Source organism: Molossus molossus, unplaced genomic scaffold, assembly GCF_014108415.1.
Source record: "Molossus molossus isolate mMolMol1 unplaced genomic scaffold, mMolMol1.p scaffold_m16_p_4, whole genome shotgun sequence".
NCBI lineage: Eukaryota > Metazoa > Chordata > Mammalia > Chiroptera > Molossidae > Molossus > Molossus molossus.
Genome location: NW_023425377.1, coordinates 50,459,589 through 50,479,915, shown reverse-complemented (window position 1 = coordinate 50,479,915; position 20,327 = coordinate 50,459,589). Strand labels below are relative to the sequence as shown.

Genomic DNA, 20,327 nt, shown 5'->3' with positions numbered 1-20,327 from the left:
GGGCCCACAGCCTGGGCATGTGCTCTGACCAGGAATTGAACCAGTGACCTTTTGGTGCATGGATCGACACTCAGTCACTGAGCCATACTAGCTAGGTGGGTCCTGTTTTCTTATCCATTCAGTTGCCCTATGATTTTTGCTTGAGGCATTCAAGCCATTTACATTTAAAGTGATCTTTGAGCCCTGGCCAGTTTGGCTCAGCAGTCAGAGCGTCGGCTTGCGGCACAGAGAAACCCAGGTTTGGTTCCCACTAGGGGCACATGCCTCGGTTGCAGTTTGTCCCCTGCACAGGTTGGTCATGCGGGTGGCAGCCACTCAATGTGTCCCTTTCACGTCGATGTTTCTCTCTCTCTCTCTTCCTCTCTCTCCCTTTCACTCTATCTGAACAAAAAATGGAAAATGTCCTCGGGTGAGAATAAAAAAATAAAGTGATCATTGATAGGTATGTATTTATTGCTATTTAATCTTTTAACTATGTTCTTCTTCTTCTTCTTCTTCTTCTTCTTCTTCTTCTTCTTCTTCTTCTTCTTCTTCTTCTCTTCTTCATCTTCTTCTTCTTTGTCTTTGTCTTCATCTTCATCTTCTTCTTCATTGATGTTAGAGAGAGAGAAAGGGAGAGGGAGAAAGATAAAAGCATAGATGAGAGAGAACATTGACTGGCCACCTCCCGCATGACACCCTTTGGGAATCAGGCCCACAAACTGGGCATGTGCCCTGACCTGAAATCAATTTGGTGTCCTCTTGGTGCATGGGTCAATGCTGAACCACTGAGCCACACCGACCGAACTCTTCTTTTTCTTAAAGCATACCTTTTAACATTTCTTGTAATCCTGGCTTGGTGGTTACAAAGTCCTTTAGCTTTGTCTTGTCTGGGAAGCTCTTTATTATCACTCCTTTAATTTTAAATAATAGCCTTGTTGGGTAAAGTAGTCTTGGTTAGGCCCTTGCTTTTCATCACTTTGAATATTTTATGCCAATCCATTCTGGCCTGAAGTGTTTCAGTTGAGACATCAGTTGACAGTCTTATGGGAGTTCCCTTGTAGGTAACTAACTGTCTTTCTCTTGCAGCTTTTAAGATACTGTTTTTATCTTTAACCTTTCCCATTTTAAATATGATGTGTCTTGTTGTGGGCCTCTTTAGGTTTATTTTATTTGGGACTCTGTGTTTCCCTCACTTGTGCATCTTCTTCTTTCATCAGGTTAGGGAAGTTCTCAGTCATTATTTTTCTTTCTTTCTTTTTCTTATCCTCACTCAAGGACATTTTTCTATTTTTTTTTTTTCAAATAGAGTGGAAGGGAGAGAGAGGAAGAGAGAAAGAGAGAGAAACATCCATGTGAAAGAGACACATTGAGTGGCTGCCTCACGCATGACCCAACCTGGGCTGGGTCTAAACTGCAACCGAGATATGTGCCCTTAGCAGGAACCAAACACGGGTCTCCCTGGACCGCAGGCTGATGCTCTAACCATTGAGCCAAACCAGCCAGAGCTCAGTCATTATTTCTTCAAATATATTCTCAATCCTATGTTCTCTCTCTCTTCTCCTTCTGGCACCCCTATGATGTGAATGTTGTTATGTTTCACCTTGTCCCTTAACCTGTCCCCATTTTTTAAAATTCTTTTTACTTTTTGCTGCTCTTATTGGGTATTTGTTTCTACCTTGTCTTCCAAATTGCGGATTCAATCCAAATTGCGGCTTCATCCAACCTACTATTTATTCCTTATGCTGTGTTCTTCATTTCTGATATTGTATCCTTCATTTCTGACTGGTTCTTTTTTATGGTTTTCATGTCCTTTTTCATGTTGTTGAACATTCTTATAACCATTACTTTGAACTCAATGTTTGATAAATTGCTTGCCTCCATTTCATTTAGCTTTTTTTCTGAAGATGTCTCCTGTTCTTTCATTTCAGGCTTGTTTCTTCTCTCCCCATTTTGGCTTCTTCTTTGTATTTATGTCTATTAGATAGATACGCTATGACTCTCAGTCTTCATGAGGTTGCCTTATGTAAAGGTGTCCTGTGCAATCCAGTGGTGCCATCTCCTTAATCACCTGAACTGGGTGCTCTGGGAATGTCCCTTATTTCAGTTATGTGGGCCCTGCTATTATCATTGAGTCTTGATTACTATTGGCTCATTCATGCATGGGATTGACCCTCAGGCTCCCTGACTGTGAGGCACAACCCCAACCACAGTGTGCAAGCTGCTGTGCAGGTACTGACCACACAAAGTAGAATTTGCCTTAGCAGTGTTTGGTGCCCGCCAAGATCACCCTTTAAATATGCTGCTTGTGAAACTTAATAGATCCTGCTCTGATGTTGTCTGAAGTTGACCACTGAGTGTGTTTGTTCTGGGCTTACTGGAAGGGGCTCTGGTGCAGGTCAATGTAAGATAGTGCTTGTGTATAGTCCTTGGCAATCTGTTTGGAGATACAAACTATCCACAATCTGTGGCTACCTCTACTGGACCTGGATGCATGTGGGAAGGACCAAACTGTGCACCAAGGCTGGTTTTTACCAGTACTGAGCCTGAGGTCAGGTCAGCAAAAGTTCCAAGACACCATGAGATCCACGTCTGCCTATCTCTGCCTGCTAGCTGCCTGTTAGGTTCAGTCACTAAAAGAACCTTTGGCAGTACTTGAGTTTCATGAGATAGGTTCACAGTGAGTTACCAGGTAGGGGCAAGTCATATTCACCAGACTGATATAGGTTTAAACTTGGTGCCAGTGCCGGGCCTGAGGCCACTCATAAAATGTCCCCAAGTTTACCAAATCTAGCTTCCACTCACTGGGTGCTTGCACACTGTTGTGTTGGGGCAGGCTCTCAGGGAATCATCAGAGTGAGGTCCTCAGAGTTTATCAGGCCCAAACAGACCAAGATTTGGCTGTGTGATGCCCTGGAAGGTGTGGCTTAGAAGTTAGCCTGTGCACCCAATGGCTGCAGGTTCGATTCCAGGTCAAGGGCATATACCTGGGTTGCAGGTTTGATCCCTGGCCTTGGTTAGGGCACATGTGGGAGGTAACTGATCAATGTGTCTCTCTCACATTGATGTTCTTTCTCTCCCCTTGTCTTCCTTCCTTCCACTCTTTCTAAAAATCAATGAAAAAATATTCTTGGGTGAGGACTAACAAAAAAAAAAAAAAAAAAAGATTTGGCCCTGTGAAGGGAAGGTTCTGCTCCAGCTGGGTGTGCAAGGGGAAAACGGCCTCTGTTCTAGAACCACACATCTCAGTCTGTTCCAGATGCTGTCAGGAGGAGATTTGGGGGCGGCCAAGAATTGGGAGAATGGGGCTAGTGGATCCCCCCATGAGTGTTGTAACATGTCAGTGAGATAACCAGAGATGCACAGCTGAATTGTAAAGGAGCACTTCATTACAGGGTGGGCTAGGGATGGGGGTGGGTTACAGCTTCCCTAGATCCTCAACACCAGGTTCTTCTTGCTCCTTTGATTTTAAATACAGAAGCCCCAGCCCCCCCCCCCCACCTCAGGGGACTGATACAATAGTGGGTGTGACTGAGATTACAGAAGTCAAAATTAGCATTATTCACCAGGTTCACAAGTACCTGCAAATGACTGCAAATACTGAAACTGCAAATGCCTCTCAACACGTGGGGCAACTATAACCTTAGGCAAAATTCCTTTACTTCTAGGGGTAATTAACCTATTATTGGAAAAATATTGAGGAAGGTCCATTGATGATAAAAATGGAGTTATTTAGTCACGTTAGCCAAGAGGCCTCCATAAGAATGGAATCTAGTCACCTTAGCCTCAGAGCTCAGGTCATTCCCCACTGGTTTTCCTGACTTAGTTTTTATGAGGCCATTTATTAGACATGGCCCAAAGGCTAGGAGTAAACATAATATAGCGAAAAAGCCAGCAAAGGCGGATAATAGAGTCATAAACCAATTTTCAAATTATCGCCTTTTTTTTTCTTGTTTCTCGATATTTTTTCTAACTAGTGATTAATTTTCTTGAATAATCCCTGAATCATTTGCATAAAACAGCATTTTTCCTCCAGTGCAACACACAATCCTCCTTCCTTAAGAAATAAGAGGTCTAATCCTCTCCTATTCTGTAGGACCATTTCTAAGTTCCCAGTTCCACTGGGGCCCAGGTATATAAGGATTCCCCTGTACAGTCATAACCATGGGGAAAAAATCAGAGTCCTGATAAATGCAAGAGTCTTATCTGGAGAGGCCTGAACCGTCCATTTTACTTTTTCCCCCTCAGCCAGGAATGGTGCTGCCAGATCGGGACACTGTTGGTACAGGCAGGATGACAGTACTGTTGGTACAGGGGGAGCAGATTGGTCCAGTTTTCACCAATTTCTAAAGTAAATTTGGTTTCCTTTAGGGTCCTGTTCATGCACTCTATCTGCCTGGAATTCTGTGGGTGGTAAGCACAATTGAGCTTCCAATTTATATCTAACCCCTTAGAGATATCCTATGATCTTTTTGCTATAAAGGTGGGGCCATTGTTTCATCCAAGGGTCAGGAGTAGCCTAAACCTGTTACTCCCTTTACTACATCCCAGACTGTTATTCCATTACCAGGGACAAGCTCTCCCTCTCTCAGTGTTTTATTTTCTTCCCTTCTTGAGTATTCCTCCAATGTCCTGTCTTCCTGTAATATGTATGTCTCTTTTTTTTTTTTTTTTTTTTACAGAAAACCACCAAGCAATATGGAACCTTTATTTTTTAAAGTGATTTCTGTACATCTGGAGTATGAGAGTAATCCTTTTACAAATGGAACTGAATGCTAGAAGAAACAATGACAAAACCAAACTGGTATTTGATGTGAATCCATAGGAGTTTAAGCTTCAAATCCAGCCAAGAAGTTTGTTACAATCTCTTTCAGTTTTGCATCAGACTGTTCTGAGATCTTTCCGTCAGTCCTGATATTGCCCAATAGGGCTTGGTGTTGGCTGATAACATGGGACAAGAAAGCATTCTCAAACTTTGTGATCTTGCTGGGCTCCAGTTTATCCAGATACCCTCTTACACCGGCATAAATGACAGCCACTTGTTCTTCAATAGCCATGGGAGAATACTGTCCTTGCTTCAGCAACTCAGTCAGACGCACACCGCGACTCAAGAGTTGTTGAGTGGCAGCATCAAGATCAGAACCGAACTGAGCAAAAGCAGCAACCTCACGATACTGAGCCAATTCCAGCTTCATGGTACCAGCCACCTGCTTCATGGCCCTGGTTTGGGCAGCAGATCCAACACGGGACACGGACAAACCGACGTTAATGGCAGGGCGAATACCTTTGTAAAACAATTCTGTTTCCAAGAAGATCTGTCCGTCAGTGATGGAAATGACATTCGTTGGAATGTAAGCAGACACATCACCAGCCTGTGTTTCTATGACTGGTAAAGCAGTCAAGGAGCCACCACCAAAAGAGTCATTCATTTTGGCTGCTCTCTCTAGCAGACGTGAGTGTAGGTAGAACACATCACCAGGATAGGCCTCACGACCAGGGGGTCGGCGCAGCAGCAAAGACGTCTGACGATAAGCAACAGCCTGTTTGGATAAGTCGTCATAGATGATCAAAGCATGTTTGCCATTATCCCTAAAATATTCTCCCATAGAACAGCCAGAATAAGGAGCCAGGTACTGAAGTGGGGCAGCATCAGAAGCAGTAGCTGAAACCACAATGGTGTACTTCATGGCATCTGCATCTGTCAGTCTCTTCACCAACTGGGCAACAGTGGATCTCTTCTGACCAATAGCAACATAGATACAGTATAGCTTCTTCTTTTCATCAGTTCCATCATTGAAACGTTTCTGGTTAATGATTGTGTCAATAGCAATTGATGTTTTGCCAGTCTGTCGGTCACCAATAATCAGCTCACGCTGACCACGACCAATTGGCACCAAGCTATCCACAGCCTTAATGCCAGTCTGCATTGGTTCCTGCACAGAGATTCGGGGAATGATCCCAGGGGCTTTCAAGCCAACTCGCCTACGGATCTTGGAACCAATTGGACCCTTTCCATCAATGGCATTACCAAGGGCATCTACTACACGACCCAACAGCTCCTCACCAACAGGAACATCCACAATGGCTCCTGTTTGCTTCACAATATCTCCTTCCTTGATCAGTTTATCATTTCCAAACACGACAACACCAACATTGTCTGGTTCTAAGTTCAGAGACATACCCTTTAAGCCTGAAGAAAACTCTACCATTTCTTCTGCTTGAACATTCCTCAGCCCATGTACTCGGGCAATACCATCACCAATACTTAAGACACGCCCAGTTTCTTCAAGGTCAACAGAGGTATCAGCTCCAAGAATTCGCTCTTCAAGAATAGAGGACATCTCAGCAGTGCCAGTCTTCTGAAGACGAGTGTTAGAGGCATGGAGATTCCTTGCAGCAATGAAGGATGATCCCAAAGCATTTTTGGAGACCAGCCCGGCCCGCCGAGGGAGGGCGCGGGCCACGGCCGCGGCGACGCGCACGGACAGCATGGTTGCAGCTCCTAGCCGGTTCCTCTGCAGCCGCAGCCTCGGACTGACTTGTATGTCTCTTTTTTATCCCTTCTTATCTTTTTATTTCCTCTGCATAATCCTTCTCCTTTTTATTTCTTGCATAGACCCTCTGAAACTTTCCTAGTCCTTCCCCTGACATTAACCTGAGAGCTTGCTCAATTTGTCTGCAGTCTGCATATCCCCAGTTTTCCTTCTCTTCCTCCCACTCAGACCCATATGTTCCTGCTTTCCTCCACCTTCTCCCTTTCCCTGTGACATTGCTGAACATTGCCTGCCTCTCAGGAGTTCAGTAAGCTTGGTGTAACTTAAGTGGGTAGTCTGGTGCAGCTGGTTGACCAAAATCTGACCCAGAGCCTCTGGGACCAACAGCCTCCCATCAGGTAGTGTCCACCAGTAGTGTCTATTGATTTCTTTTATGGCTTGTTTCTGCTTGGCTAAATCATTTTCTGATCTAGTGTATCTGGAGAAGACCCACTGGTTTTAGGGCTGCTGCCCATGTTTTCTGATCTGCAGCAGGTTTCCTGTGCCCAATTGGAGAGCCTGGATTAGGGCTAGGAGTTCAGCCCGTTGGGCTGAAGTTCCCATATTCAAAAACTGTGACAAGATGACACGGTCCAGAGTTACTGCTGCCCCAGCATACCTGATTTCTTCCTGGACATAGCTTCTACCGTCCGTGAACAATACCTCATTTGATGATGGCAGTGGAATATCCTTGAGGTCTTGGCAGGCCGTCTGCACTATGTTGATTACCTCCAGGCAGTCCTGTAGAGGTTTCTCTGGGTCATCATCTGGAGGCAGGCTGGCAGGATTGATGGCCAATGGCATGGAGTGGCAGTGGCCCCAGCAATTGAACAATCACTCGAGAAGATTACGTCTGAGTAGGAGGTATAGGCACTCTTGCATGACCAGAAATGAATGAGTCATAGTATTTTTCCCAAGGTCTATAGTCTTCTTTGAAGTCCAGGGGTAGGTTAGGGGCCCATTGGCTCGGTCAAAACTGAGTCTACTGCACCAGTATCTACCAGGAAACTAATTAGTTTGTCCCCTATTGTCATTTTTCCAAGTCAAGGACTCAAGGACAGTTCTTTACTTTGTTCCTCTACACCTGACTTTTCCCTTGTCTTTTCTATCCTTAATCAGGACCTAGGCCTGCCATCCTGACCCTTTCTAGGGTGATCCTTCTCCTTGGGCCCTGTTTCCTGAAAGGCTGCTACTACCACCATTGCTATTTCAATCAATTGGGCCTTTGGGCCTAATAGGAGAACATGATATAAAGTGTCCAAGGAAGGCCTCCCCCTTGGCAGTATTTGGGTCCCACTGTGGGCAGAAAGATGAGAAAATTTCCTCTGACCCCATATTTTCAAAAGGACACAGGAAAGGAAAACATCATCCTAGTACACATGTTTATGCAAGGCAGAGTGTTTTTCAACTCTCTCCAAGAGCACTTCACGCCCATGCCTGGGATCCCTATTTTCGACTCCCTAAAGTTCAGAGAAGCCTGTTGGAAACTTGCTGCTGCCAAACCTGGGGCAGCTGAGCCTTCCAGGCTGGGACCAAAGGAACATGCTCCTTTCGTGGCCTGACTGCCCTTTCTGGGGAGCCCTGTGGCCCCTGCAGCCTTTGGGTGAGTGCCTGTGTGCCCAACTGCCACTCACTGCCCCCATTTCCCAGGACAAAGGGCTCTCCACACTGGACCCCAGTCCTGATGTGCAGCACCATGCAGGATGCACAGGGTGGCCCACTGGCAGAAATGGCCCTTGAATCACTAATTATTCTGTTAACTGCTACAGCAACCAAGCTACAAAATCTTGGTATGGCTCTTCAGGTCCTTGTCTGATGGATGTAAGCTCTAGTGAAACTTTTCCTTTTGTTGGGAGCTCTCTCTCCAGGCCTTCAAAGCACAAATATTAATCACAGCTGTAGCAGAAGATGGCGTGTGTGTGTGTGTGGGGGGGTGGGGGGAGGAGTCTTTAAGGACTCATAGCCTTTCTTGGCTTTCCTCAAGTCTTTCACTACACCTTGTTTCCCCACTTTATTAGCCCCCAGCACAGGATCAAGGCAATCTCTAATTAGGGCCCAAAGAATAAATGCGCCAGAAACTTGTTCGGGCCTTTTGCTGTATCTTTGCCTCACAGGCACTTCCCTACCTTTGCCCAGGTTTTCCTTGGGGCCAAGTTTGAGGCCCACTACCAGTATTTGTGCCCTAATTAGAACCTTCCTCAAATCCTTCTCTAAGAATATTTCAATATACAACCCAATGAGGTCTTCTGGGCACTAGGGCTGCTATCCATGATTAGACTAACCATAACAAAGTTGAGAGAGACACAGTAGGGAGGCAGATGAAAACAGAAGCAAGGGAAGATACACAAGACAGAAACTTTCAATTCATCCACCTGGCTGCTCCCCATGGAGGTGAGGACTCCCATAGGCTCTGTTAAAAACATCGTGGAGCATGGTCACTAACACACACTTACATTTACACAGTCACACACACACCGTTTGAATTTTCTTCCAGAAATTCCTCATCCTGAGCGGTGCCTATGCCACTTGGGAGGTAATCAGTCTCCCCTTCCACCCCAGTGGCGGGTCTGAATGAACAGAATTTGCCAGACTTGAACCAAAATTTGCCAGATTTGAACCAAAATTTTCCAGATTTGAACCCCACCTAACGTCTTATGGGGATTCCCAGGAGAGGAGAGGCTGCACTGCGTTTGGCCCTCTCACTCTCATCCAGATAGACTGGTCACACAGAGTTCACCTCTGGAGGATTTTACCAGGTCTCCTTTAATCTTTAATCTTTCTGGGGATGTGTTGGCATCTCCTGGAGGCTCGTCGGAAACCCAAGTAGGATCTTTGAGGCCCTGGAACTCAGGGGGCACCTCCCCTTGACCTATAGGAGTTCGGTGGCCAGATTGGGAGAGGCTGCCCATCCTAGGCATCTAGCCCTTGGGGTAGTAACACACCAGGGAATCTCATTGGGGCCTCCAAGGGTAACATGTCAGTGAGATAACTAGAGATGCACAGCTGAATTGTAAAGGAGCACTTCATTACACAGACGGTCTTGGGGGGGTACAGCTTCCCCAGATCCTCAGCACCAGATTCTTCTTGCTCAACCTATTTTAAAGACAGAAGCCCCATCTCCTTTTTGCCTCCCCCCACTGGGGACCGGTACAATAGTGGGTGTGACTGCGATTACAGAAGTCAAAATTAGCATTATTCACTGAGCTCACAAGTACCTACAAATGCCTGCAAATACCAATACTCTGAACCTGCAAATGCCTCCCAACATGTGGGGCAACTATATAACCTTAAGCAAAATTCCTTTACTTAGGTTCTTTGATGATAAAAATGGAGTCATTTAGTCACCTTAGCAAAGGGGCCTAAATACAAATGGAATCTAGTCGCCTTAGCCTTGGGGCCCAGGTCATGAGGAGAGGTGTTATTCAGGCTTCAGGGACAGTGGGAGGTGTGGCCCCCACTCCAGAGACATACCACTCAGTCTGTCTTGAATTTTGCCCTGACCTTGGCTGGGTGAAGCCACTAGGAGTCCAGCAGCTGGGGCCTTCAAAGACAAAGCTAGAGCACAGAGGGTGGTGTTAGTGGTCCTCCTATGAGGGAGATGCGCCAGTGAGGTTCACAGGAAAGTAGGGGGATTGGTTTCCATCCCAAAGCCACACAGCTCAGTCACTGACACCCCCTGAGTCTCTCCAAATTTCTATACTCTGGCCAAGGCAACTGATTCCTCAGCAGGGCATAAGCTCTGCAGGGTGGGGCAAGAGTGAATGTAGAGGATAAGGCTATTGCTTTCCCCAAGGCTGATGCCACACAGAGAGAAGTGCTCCACCCAAGAAAGATGGCATCTGCAGTATGGGAGAATGACTCATCACAGGGATCCCAGTGGCTATCTCTTTAGCTGTCTCCTCAAAGTCACAAATCCCAGATTCTCCTCCCACAACTCTAGTCCATTTTTTCCTCCCTGTGCTGGAGCCTAGAGTGAGTGGCTGTAAACAAAATTTTGTGTGTTGGCCCTTTAAGAAGGTACCTGTGTCTGTAGTAGACTTTCATCTCTCCCTGATGGACAGAAGTCCTGCTGCTTTCCACAACCAGGCATTATGTGAGTACCGCTTTCTGGCTCTGGTGCTCTAAACCTGGGAGCCTGGCTTGGGGTTTAGTCCCCATGTTTCTCAGGGGGAAACCACACAGCTGAGATAACCCTTCTAAACCTTGGCCACTGCCCATGGGAGTGGGACCAACCCTTTTTGTATCTCTGCCCTTTCTACCAGTCTTGATGTAGCTTCTTCTGTAAATCTTTGATTATGAGATTACTCTTCAGCTAGTCTTCAGTTGGTTACTCAGGATGATTGTTCTAAAATTTAGTTGTGATTTCAGTTTGGTCCTGGGAAGAGGTGATTGTACTTCTACCTACTCCATGGCTATCTTAGATCTGTTCTCCCAGGCTGTTAATATTGATTGACTAGGATATAAACAGGGTGCAAGTGTAAGAGCAGAGGGTGGTGGGCAGTTTTCTTGGAGGTTGTATGTCAGAGCCCTGGGGTTCAGCACTCTACTCCCTCACTGCCCCTGATATCAAGCTAATCCCCCAAGTCCTATACAATCTACTTCCTTAACACTATCTGTTCCCATCACTTTGTCCCACCAATCCAACCATCCCACTTTCCATCCCTCACTCCTTCCTGCCTTCCCTCCCTCCCTCCATCCACATACCTATCCACCCATCCATCTATCTGCCTATTTACCTAGGCAAGCTTTGCCCCCTGACTCTTTACCCACTTCTCTTTTTCCATGACATCTTGCCTGCCTTCATTGGTACCCTCTTTTCCAACTGGTGCACTGACCACAGGGAAAAGAATGTGACCCTGTCAGGCACCATGACCCTTCAATGGCTCCCAAGGACCTAAAGGGTAAAAGCCAAAATTATCTTCATGCATCAACCACCTATTTTGCTTTCCACCCCCTCATTCTTGTACCTGCCATTTAGTCACAGGACCCTTCCCAGAGCTCAGCCTGCTCTTCTTGGCTTGTGCCTCCCAATGTGAAGCCTCCACCCTACAACTAAGCTGGGGTGAGGGCAATGAGGGCTTCAATATTCTCTGATTGAAGAACCTGCAGTAGAGTTTCTATTCTATAAAGGTTGGGGTGGTGGAAAAAGGGGCCCCTGACCACTCAACTTATACTTAGAATTTGCCTTTGGCAACATGTAGCTGGGGATAGGGATGAGACATGCTGGCAGTCTGTTCCCCTTGGGGACATATGGTAGCCTTTGACTAGGATCTGGTGGGCGAAGGAGCCCTGTGTTCTTGGCTGCACCTGCCTAGACGGGAACTTCTCTCATGCTGACCTGAGAGTGAAGACTGAGAAAGTGAGCCACAATTCAAATGACATAAACTCCCATTATTCTGAGTTTTACTATATTTTCTTAAATTTTTATTCATTTACTCTATGCTTGTAAGACAATTTCTAGAAGCCTTTTCTTTTGCAATCATTTTCACCACTAATGCTTGCATATTTGTAGTGGATGGAGCTCCTTTTGCCACTATTCTAGAAGTGAAATTCCACCAGCCCGCTCTGTGAGATTTCTCCTCATGCTGGGAGGAGACTCTTTATCATCACTGCCCTGAGAAACTTCCCTGTCACTCCCCTCCCTGTTCCCTGTCCCCAGGTGTTTTCTTTTCTGATAGCCCTGCATGTTTAGGAATAATTTTACTTTGGAAAGAGACACATTTGAGAAATACATCCAGCTTTTGCTGTCCCCGTGCTTCCCCATTGCCCTGTTCACCAGTCTGGGTGCAGAACTCCTTTGCAAGGTAACAGTTCCTCTAAAGTTTGGGAGCCCCATTCTACCTCCCACAGTGATTTACTGTAATTTTTTGATGTATAATGATTGAATGAAATTTTATGATTTGGCTTAGAAGTTATTTTAAAAATTAATTAAAAAAATATGTTTTATTGATTTTAGAGAGAGATGAAGGGAGAGGAAGGGAGGGAAAGAGGGAGGAAGGGAGAGAGAGAGAGAGAGAGAGAGAGAGAGAGAGAGAAAACCATGTGAAAAAGAAACATTAATTGGCTGCTTCCTGCACGCCCCCTACTGGGGATTGAGCCCAAACCCAGACATGAGCCTTGATCCAAAATTGAACCAGTGACCTTCTGGTGCATGGGATGATGCTCACCCAACTAATCCACGCTGGCCAGGGCTAAAATGAATTTTTTTAAAACTTATCTTTATTGTTGCATGTATTACAGATATTCCTCCTTTCCCCCCTATTGACCCCCTCCTTCCCATTCCTGTCCTGCTCCTGCCTTTCTTCACACTGTCGACTGCCCATTGGTTATTCATATATGCATATAAGTTCTTTGGTTTATTTCTTCCTACCCCCAAACCTCCTTCCCTTTGAGATTTGTCAGTCTAACAACCAATTTGTACTTCTTAATCCCTTCACCTTTTTCACCCATTCCCCTAGCCCCCTCCCATTTGGCAACCAACAAAATGTTCTCTATATCTATGAGAATGTTTCTGTTCTGCTTGTTCATTTTGTTTGTATATTCAATTGTTGATAGATATGTATTTATTGCCATTTTGTTTGTTCATACTTTTGATCTTCTTTTTCTTCAACAAGACCCTTGAACATTTCATATAATAATGATTTGATGGTGATAGACTCCTTTAGCTTTTTCTTGTCTGGGAAAATCTTTATATGTCCATCGATTCTAAAGATAACTTTGCAGGATAGAGTAATCTTAGTTGTAAGTTTTCGCTTTTCATCACTCTGAATATGTCTTGCCACTCCCTTCTGGCCTACAAAGTTTTATATGAGGAATCAACTGACAATCTTATGGGAGCTCCCTTGTAGGTAACTAACTACTTTTCTCTTGCTGCTTTTAAGATTTTCTCTTTGTGTTTAACCTTTGGCATTTTGAAGATGATGTGTCTTGGTATGGGCCTCTGTGGATTCATCTTGTTTGGGACTCTCTGTGCTTCCTGGACTTGTATGTCTGTTTCCTTAATCAAGTTAGGGAAGTTTTCTGTCACTATTGTTTCAAATAGGTTTTCAATTTCTTGTTCTATCTCTTTTCCTTCTGGCACCCCCATGCTGAGAATGTTGGTATGCTTGAAGTTGTCCCAGAGGCTCCTTACACTATCTTTATTTTTTTGGATTTTTTTTTTCTTTTTGCTGTTCTGATTGGGTGTTTCTTGCTTCCTTATATTCCAAATAGATGGTTTGCTTCTTGGCTTTACGTACTCTGCTATGGAATCTCTGTAAATTATTCTTTATTTCAGTTAGTGACTCCTTTATTTCTGACTGGTGCTTTTTTTTACATTCTTGAGGCCCTCACTGAGATCACTGAATTTCTCACTAAGTTCATTGAGCATACTTATGAGCAGTGTTTTGAACTCTATATTTGTTAGATTGCTTATCTCCATTTTGTTTAGTTCTTTTCCTGGAGTTTTGTTCTGTTGTTTCATTTGGAACCTGTTTCTTTCTCTTTTTTTCCTTCATTTTTTTTTTTTTTATCCTCACTCGAGGACATTTTCCCATTTTTTTGTTCAGGTAGAGTGGGAGGGAGAGAGAGGAACAGAGAGAGAGAGAGAAACATCGATGTGAAAGGAACACATTGAGTGGCTGCCACCCGCACGACTGACCAGGGCCGGGGACAAACTGCAACCGAGGTACGCGCCCTTAGCGGGAACCGAACCCGGGTCTCTCAGGACCGCAGGTCAACGCTCTAACCGCTGAGCCAAACCGGCCAGGGCTTTCCTTCATTTTTTAGAAAAGATAAAGCAGCTCTTATTTATTTATTTATTTATTTATTTATTTATTTATTTATTATCCTCACCTGAGGACATTTTTGCATTTATCTTCAGACAGAATGGGAGGGAGAGAGGGGGAAAGAGAGAGAGAGAGAGAAACATCGATATGAGAGAGACATATCGACTGGTTGCCACCCACACGACCCCAACAGGGGCGGGGGATGAACTGCAACCGAGGTACATGCCCTTAGTGGAACCGAACCCCGGCGTCTCTGGTCTGCAGGCTGACACTCTAACCGCTGAGCCAAACCAGCCAGGGTGGGGCCTGTTTTATTGTCTCCTCATTTTGGCTGCCACCCTGTGTTTGTTTCTATGTATTAGGTTGAGTTGCTATGTCTCTTGGGCTTTCTAGGGTGGCCTGTTATAGTAGGTATCCTGTAGGGTCCAGTGGCACAGTCTCCCTGGTCTCCCAGCTGTGCCCTCGAGGTGCCCTTCTCGTGTGGACTGTACACCCTTCTCTTGTAATTGAGTCTTGATTTCAGTCTTGATGTAGCCTCTTCTTTAATTGTGTGGTTGTAGGACTTCCATTCAGCTTGATTTTAGGCAGTTTTGAATGATGGTTGTTCTATAGTTTAGTTGTAATTTTAATGTGGTTGTAGGAAGACTCAATAATGTATTTACCTCTGCTGCCATCTTGACCATGTCCATCTTAAAATTAATTTTTAAAATCAGAGTATTACTTGAAAATAATTTATAGTGTTAAAGGGCTTATACAAAATCCAGTCATTCTGTATCTGCCCCTTCCCTCCTTTGTTTCATCCCCCAGAGGCATTCTGGACTAATGGTTAGGATGGCCATGACTGCTACCTTTCTATCTGTGTAGGTTTTTCTTAGAGTCCTTGACTCCTACTCACTCCAGTCTATATTGGTGTTCTCTTGACACTGTCCACCTCTCTTCCCAGGCATTGCCTTGTTCTCTTCAGGCATTGGATGCTATGATTTCTAGCTTTAATAACCTTTCTTGATTTATTTCCTCACTTTGGTGAGGGACATAGCTCACAGCAGGAGCATATTCTAATGACATTAAATGTTGGCAAGAATTTGAGGGGTCCCTGAACTCTGATGGTCAGAACATAGATGAGTACCATCATTTTAGAACACAATATTCTGTGAAATTCAGAATATACATATCCTGTCTAGTAATCTCACGTCAGAGAAATCTCCCACAGCTAGAAGCTGGTAGCAATTTTCTCTCCCCTCAGATTCTAAGATATATGCTGTCTGTCTGTGTGTGTGAAATTTTAATTAATTAAAATAAGTAATGCAATGCATGGTTTAAGAGCAGAAAGTCTCTATCCACATTTCTCAAAAGTTAACTATTATTTTTAGGCTTTTCTGTATTTTTTAATATTTTAAAAGTTTTAAATAGATTTTAAATGTAATAAAAGCAAAGTAAATATGTATTTTTTCTGTTCCTCTTTACACAAATATTCACATATTATACCTGCTGTTCTACATCTACCTCACATCATGGATACCAGTTCCTGTCAGGATATAGAGCATCCCCATTATAGCTGCACAGTGTCTATGGTAGGGCTATGCAGTGATTGATTTAACCAGTTTCCTATTCATAGACACTTGCTTTGGGGCATAGTAACAACTCCTATTTCATAGAGTTTGTTAGGCTGGAGCTTGGCACTCATGATGGAATATTTGAGTTTAGGGGTGAAATGGAGCTTCCAGCTGAGTCACACGTTGGCTGTCACTCTTGACTGAGTTATGTGACCTCTGCACTTGATAATCAATGGGCACATCAGCAGAAGGTTAGAGATGGGGGAAGTCATTGTTTGGGGTGCTGTGGGTGGGGTGCCCTTCCCTCAAGAACCTCATATGAGGCCCACAACATGGTGGGGCACAACAACCTGAGACCTGATGCCTGCCTCAGAGACCTGAGGGACAAAGGGCCGCATTGGTGCTGTTTGTTCTTGAAAAAATCTGTGGTGTCTCAGGGACAACTTTGGTCACATCTTTGAGAATTGCCCTGGGGTATCTGGGGTCCTGTCCTGGATGGCTGGCAAACTCCCATCTCTCGACCTGCCAGGATCAGTGCAACGCAATGAAACTACAAGCACACGCTGCTTGGAGTGAGGGGGAGCTTTGCGAGGGAGCAAATGCTCCAGATCTTTGGACACAGTCCTATTTATTTGCAGATTGGTACCCCAGGTTACAAGTGGATTTATGTAAATTATTTCCTTGAGATGGCATTTCTGCAAACCATACACCCTAGCTTGGTATCTTGCTTTTTATGGGAAGAGACTTTAAAGCCAAAAGATAACAAACCCTTATTTACCATTAAATAAAGCACTCAATACACCTGGGCGGGCAAGGTTTCCGAGAATGTATTAACACAAGGTTGAGAGTGCATTAACAAAAGGTTACAAAATGTCCTTCTTCCAACCCCACAACCCCACACCAAACAGAATGGACAGGCTTTCATTCATATCAGAGGCCTGGATATGACTGGATTCCTGGGATAAATCACTGGTCACAACGAGATGCCCTCCAAGGGAACTGCAATGCATGAGAGATGGTGGGATGATGAGGGGTTCTCCAAGGATTTCACAATGTGGGGCAGGGGTATCAGAGGATCCCAAGATCATCCATGTGAGTATGAATTGATTCTGAATCCTCTGTGGCAAACCCCAGTCAGGGAGGTCTACCCCCACTGTTCCCTTCCTGGAGGGCTCAGAAAAAAGTGCCAGGCAGTAAAGGAGAGACCACAGCCACAACTCTTTTCTGGCTTTCTGGGTATAGTGGGACTGCTGGCTATCCTGGATCCCTGAGGTCTAAGCACCTGCTGTGTGGCTGAGCTAGCAGCTTCAAACAAAGGATGCATGTTGGGGTTGTGTCACCTGGCTCTGAGTTGAACCTCAGAAGTATGAATCTTGGGCATCACATGTGCTGTTGACACTTGCCCCCAAAACACAGGCCCTGCCCATTGGAGCCCCTGTGAGCTATCTGACCAGGATGGCAGAAGGACAAAGGGGTCTCTGCAGAGAAAGACCGTGAGTCCTGGATGTGGCTAAGGAGCCATCTGTGTGGCTATGAGCAGGGTGCCATCCCTCTCTGGGCTCTGTGGCTGCACCCAGAGAAAGGGCATCATCATCTCCACCTGGGGGGCTGCTGGGCGAGTCCTCTGAGGGAAGACCCTCCTCTTGGATGCACTGGGGCCTGGCACCTAGTGGCTGATCAGAGAGTGAAGAGCAGGCTCAGGGGCCTCCTGCAATCAGCTTGAGTCCCCTTGGCCTTGTATCCTCTGCAGGGTTGGTCATAAACTACCTTCTTCTCTCCTGTTCTGCATCCTCCCCAAACTGGGGGTGAGCCCAGACTCCACCTCACCATCCTCCCCTAACCCCATTCTGTGCTGGGCCATGGAGGGGCTGGCAGGCTGGAGGGAGCAGGTATGGAGGAGGGGGCTACATATCAGAAATCCTTCCCCAGACGCAGGGGCTCTAACTAGAGTAACAAGGTGGGGAGCAACATGCTAGGCAGTGGAAACAGCACGTGTCAGGCCACAGAAGCAGGAAACAGGAACTTGTGTTTCCTTTGCATTGGGGCTGCAGGCCTGAGGGCAGCAGTGCCAGCTATACCCTCTATTAACACTAACAAGCTTGACTGGCCTCTCTGGAGTTTCAGCTATGGGTGGGTCCTGCACTTCTCTCTCCAGCATGCTTTCCTCAAGCTTCTCACAGCTGGGAGGAATCTGCTGCAATTTCCCGCAGAACATGGAGATGACTGAGCTGGACCTTGGTTGCTGGGGGCATGGCTGTGGGAAGCACCTGGGAGCTGGCCTTGGAGAGAGAGAGCTGGGATCCTGGGCCTGGGTGAGGGACTTTGTGAGGCAGAGGAGGGCACTATGGTCACCTGCCCCCGGGCCTCTCAGTCTCACTTGTTGTCCCTGAAGCTTAGCGTTCTGGGGTTTCCTCACTGGCCCCTGCAATGAGTTACTCAGGAATAAGAAGATGGGGCCAGGTGACTGGCAAGGCCTCAGTACTTGGTGTGGACAGGGAGGCTCCTTCAGAATGTCCTGTCTCCCTGTGGCTGGGGTAGGAGACAGCCTCCTCTGGTGGGAACTGGGACCTGGGCAGGCCTCCCAGAGCTCCAAGGACATCAGCCCTAGAGCTTCCATAATTTATTTCCAAGGCCACTAACTCCTTCTGTGCCACTTGTCCCCTGCTTCTGATGGCAGTGCTCAGTGTGACCAGGAGGCAGGGATAGTCCTAGCTGATGTCTGCAAGGGTCCTGTCTGATGTTGACCCAGGATATGCCAGGCACTGAGAGAGCATGTTGGGTATGGATGAGAAGAGGAGGAGGTGCTTTTAGTGAGCTCCAGGAATGTCCAGGACTTCTTGGGTTTGGCCCAGGAGCCCAACCCAAGCCCCTGTCAGAAGCTGGATGAGGCAGGGTGGGAGCCTGGGCTCAGCTGAAGTCCAGTCCCTGCTGTGCCACATTTCTCACATGACTCAACCTCTCTGGGGTCTCAGATAGAAAGGGGTGGGCTGGTTGGGGCACAGTGTAGGTCTTGCTCAACCCTTACACGCAGCATTCCCTACTTCTGTCAGACTGCTGGACCCTTCTGGAATCTTTCAGAAGTCCTGGGTTCACCAGGCTGCCTGGATAGCTGATGTGGCCTGACATGGGCAGGAGCCAGCCAGGTTGTGTCAGTGCACCCTCAACACACCCCTCTGCCCAGCAGGTCCTGACCAGGAATGGGGATGCACATCACACTCCCTGACTTCCTGGCTGGGGGACCTGGTCACATGCCAGGTGAGGACTTAGCAGCTCCACAGCCTATCTGCTTCCTGGCACAAGAACTTGGCTCAGTGTGTAAGGGGCTGAGTTGGGGCCCCACAGGAGGAGTCTCATAATGGGCTAAGGGTCTCTCTCCTGTTCATAACTCCCTCTTCTGCCCACACCTCCAAAAAGACAGGTATCTGGTCATTCACAGGGCTGTCAGACTCTGTTCACTGAAGGTTTACCATGCACTTACTACACACCAGGACCTGTCAACATGATCTAGGGTCTATGGAGTGGAAATGGCTATCACATCCCCCACCTTACTCAAGGCCACACCATTCCCAGGCCTGAATTCTGGCAGAAGCCTGTGGCAAGAGACTCGATGTGGGCATGGATATGCATGGTGTAAAAATGTGTTTATACCAACTCTGTTGTTTACCATATATTGTACACATTGTCAACTCCATGACTCAAATTTGTCCTGCTGACTGGTGTTCCAGCTATCAATAGAAAACTATCCCTTGATACCAGAAAGATCCAGAAAAGTGGTGCATGGAGCTTCAGAAACCAGCCCATCTCAAAGGTCAGGGTAAGGGCCATCTGTAGAATGGCAGGGGCCACTGGTGGGCTTTGGCCCCTCTCACAGCACTGTAATGCCTGCTGGAGATGTGAAGGCTCCCAGGACCTGGTGGCAGACTGGGTGTAAGCCTCTGTAACTTGAGACACCTAGTAAGAGTGGGTTCTATTAGAGAATGTACAGACCACACAGTAATGTGATCACCACCATCCTGAAGGCAGTGCCTCTGAGGCATGTGCCACCCATATGTCTAGAGGTCCTGGGCACATCCAGGGCTGAGGTTCCACAAAAGGAGGAGAAAAGTCTCCTGAGCCTTGTGGTCACTGTGGTAGGCACCAGACCATGGGGTCACCATTTGCAAAGTAGGCTTCCCCTGACTGCTGGGCCAGCCTAGGCAGGACTGCAGAGGGCTTCTTCAGACTTTCTCTCCTCCTCCTCCTCCTCCAGCTCCCCGATCCTCATGTCTTCCCCAAAATGAAAGACCTGTAGATTTAAACAGGCCCAGACCTTGGTTATACTTCCCTCCAGCACATTATCTTCTCAACAGGTGGCCTCCCACCCCAGAAGGGCATCATTTAATGTTTTTGGCTCAGGCCCACCACTGTGTATCATCTCCGTCCTCCACTCAGCTATATTAACAGGCTGAACAAACCTGAGGTGATACGTGTTTCACTTTCTAGCATAAGGATGTGGA

At 46.3% G+C, this 20,327-nt stretch overlaps 2 protein-coding genes across 2 annotated transcripts in view; both read right to left on the bottom strand.

Moving 5' to 3' along the window:
- Nucleotides 1-4,666: 4,666 nt before the first annotated feature.
- Nucleotides 4,667-6,508, bottom strand: LOC118616339 (ATP synthase subunit alpha, mitochondrial-like). The gene has a single exon (XM_036241918.1). The coding sequence runs from the start codon at nt 6,468-6,470 to the stop codon at nt 4,809-4,811; it is 1,662 nt and encodes a 553-aa protein (XP_036097811.1). The 5' UTR covers nt 6,471-6,508; the 3' UTR covers nt 4,667-4,808.
- A 13,515-nt stretch (nt 6,509-20,023) lies between these two features.
- RASGEF1C (RasGEF domain family member 1C) overlaps nt 20,024-20,327 on the bottom strand; it is a 48,195-nt gene continuing 47,891 nt past the window's right edge. Inside the window, 1 exon segment of the mRNA XM_036282162.1 lies at nt 20,024-20,097. Coding sequence (XP_036138055.1) covers nt 20,024-20,097 — 74 coding nt within the window.

Coding starts and splice junctions, on each gene's coding strand:
- LOC118616339 (XM_036241918.1), bottom strand. CDS start 6,470: ATGCTGTCCGTGCGCGTCGCCGCGGCCGTGGCCCGCGCCCTCCCTCGG.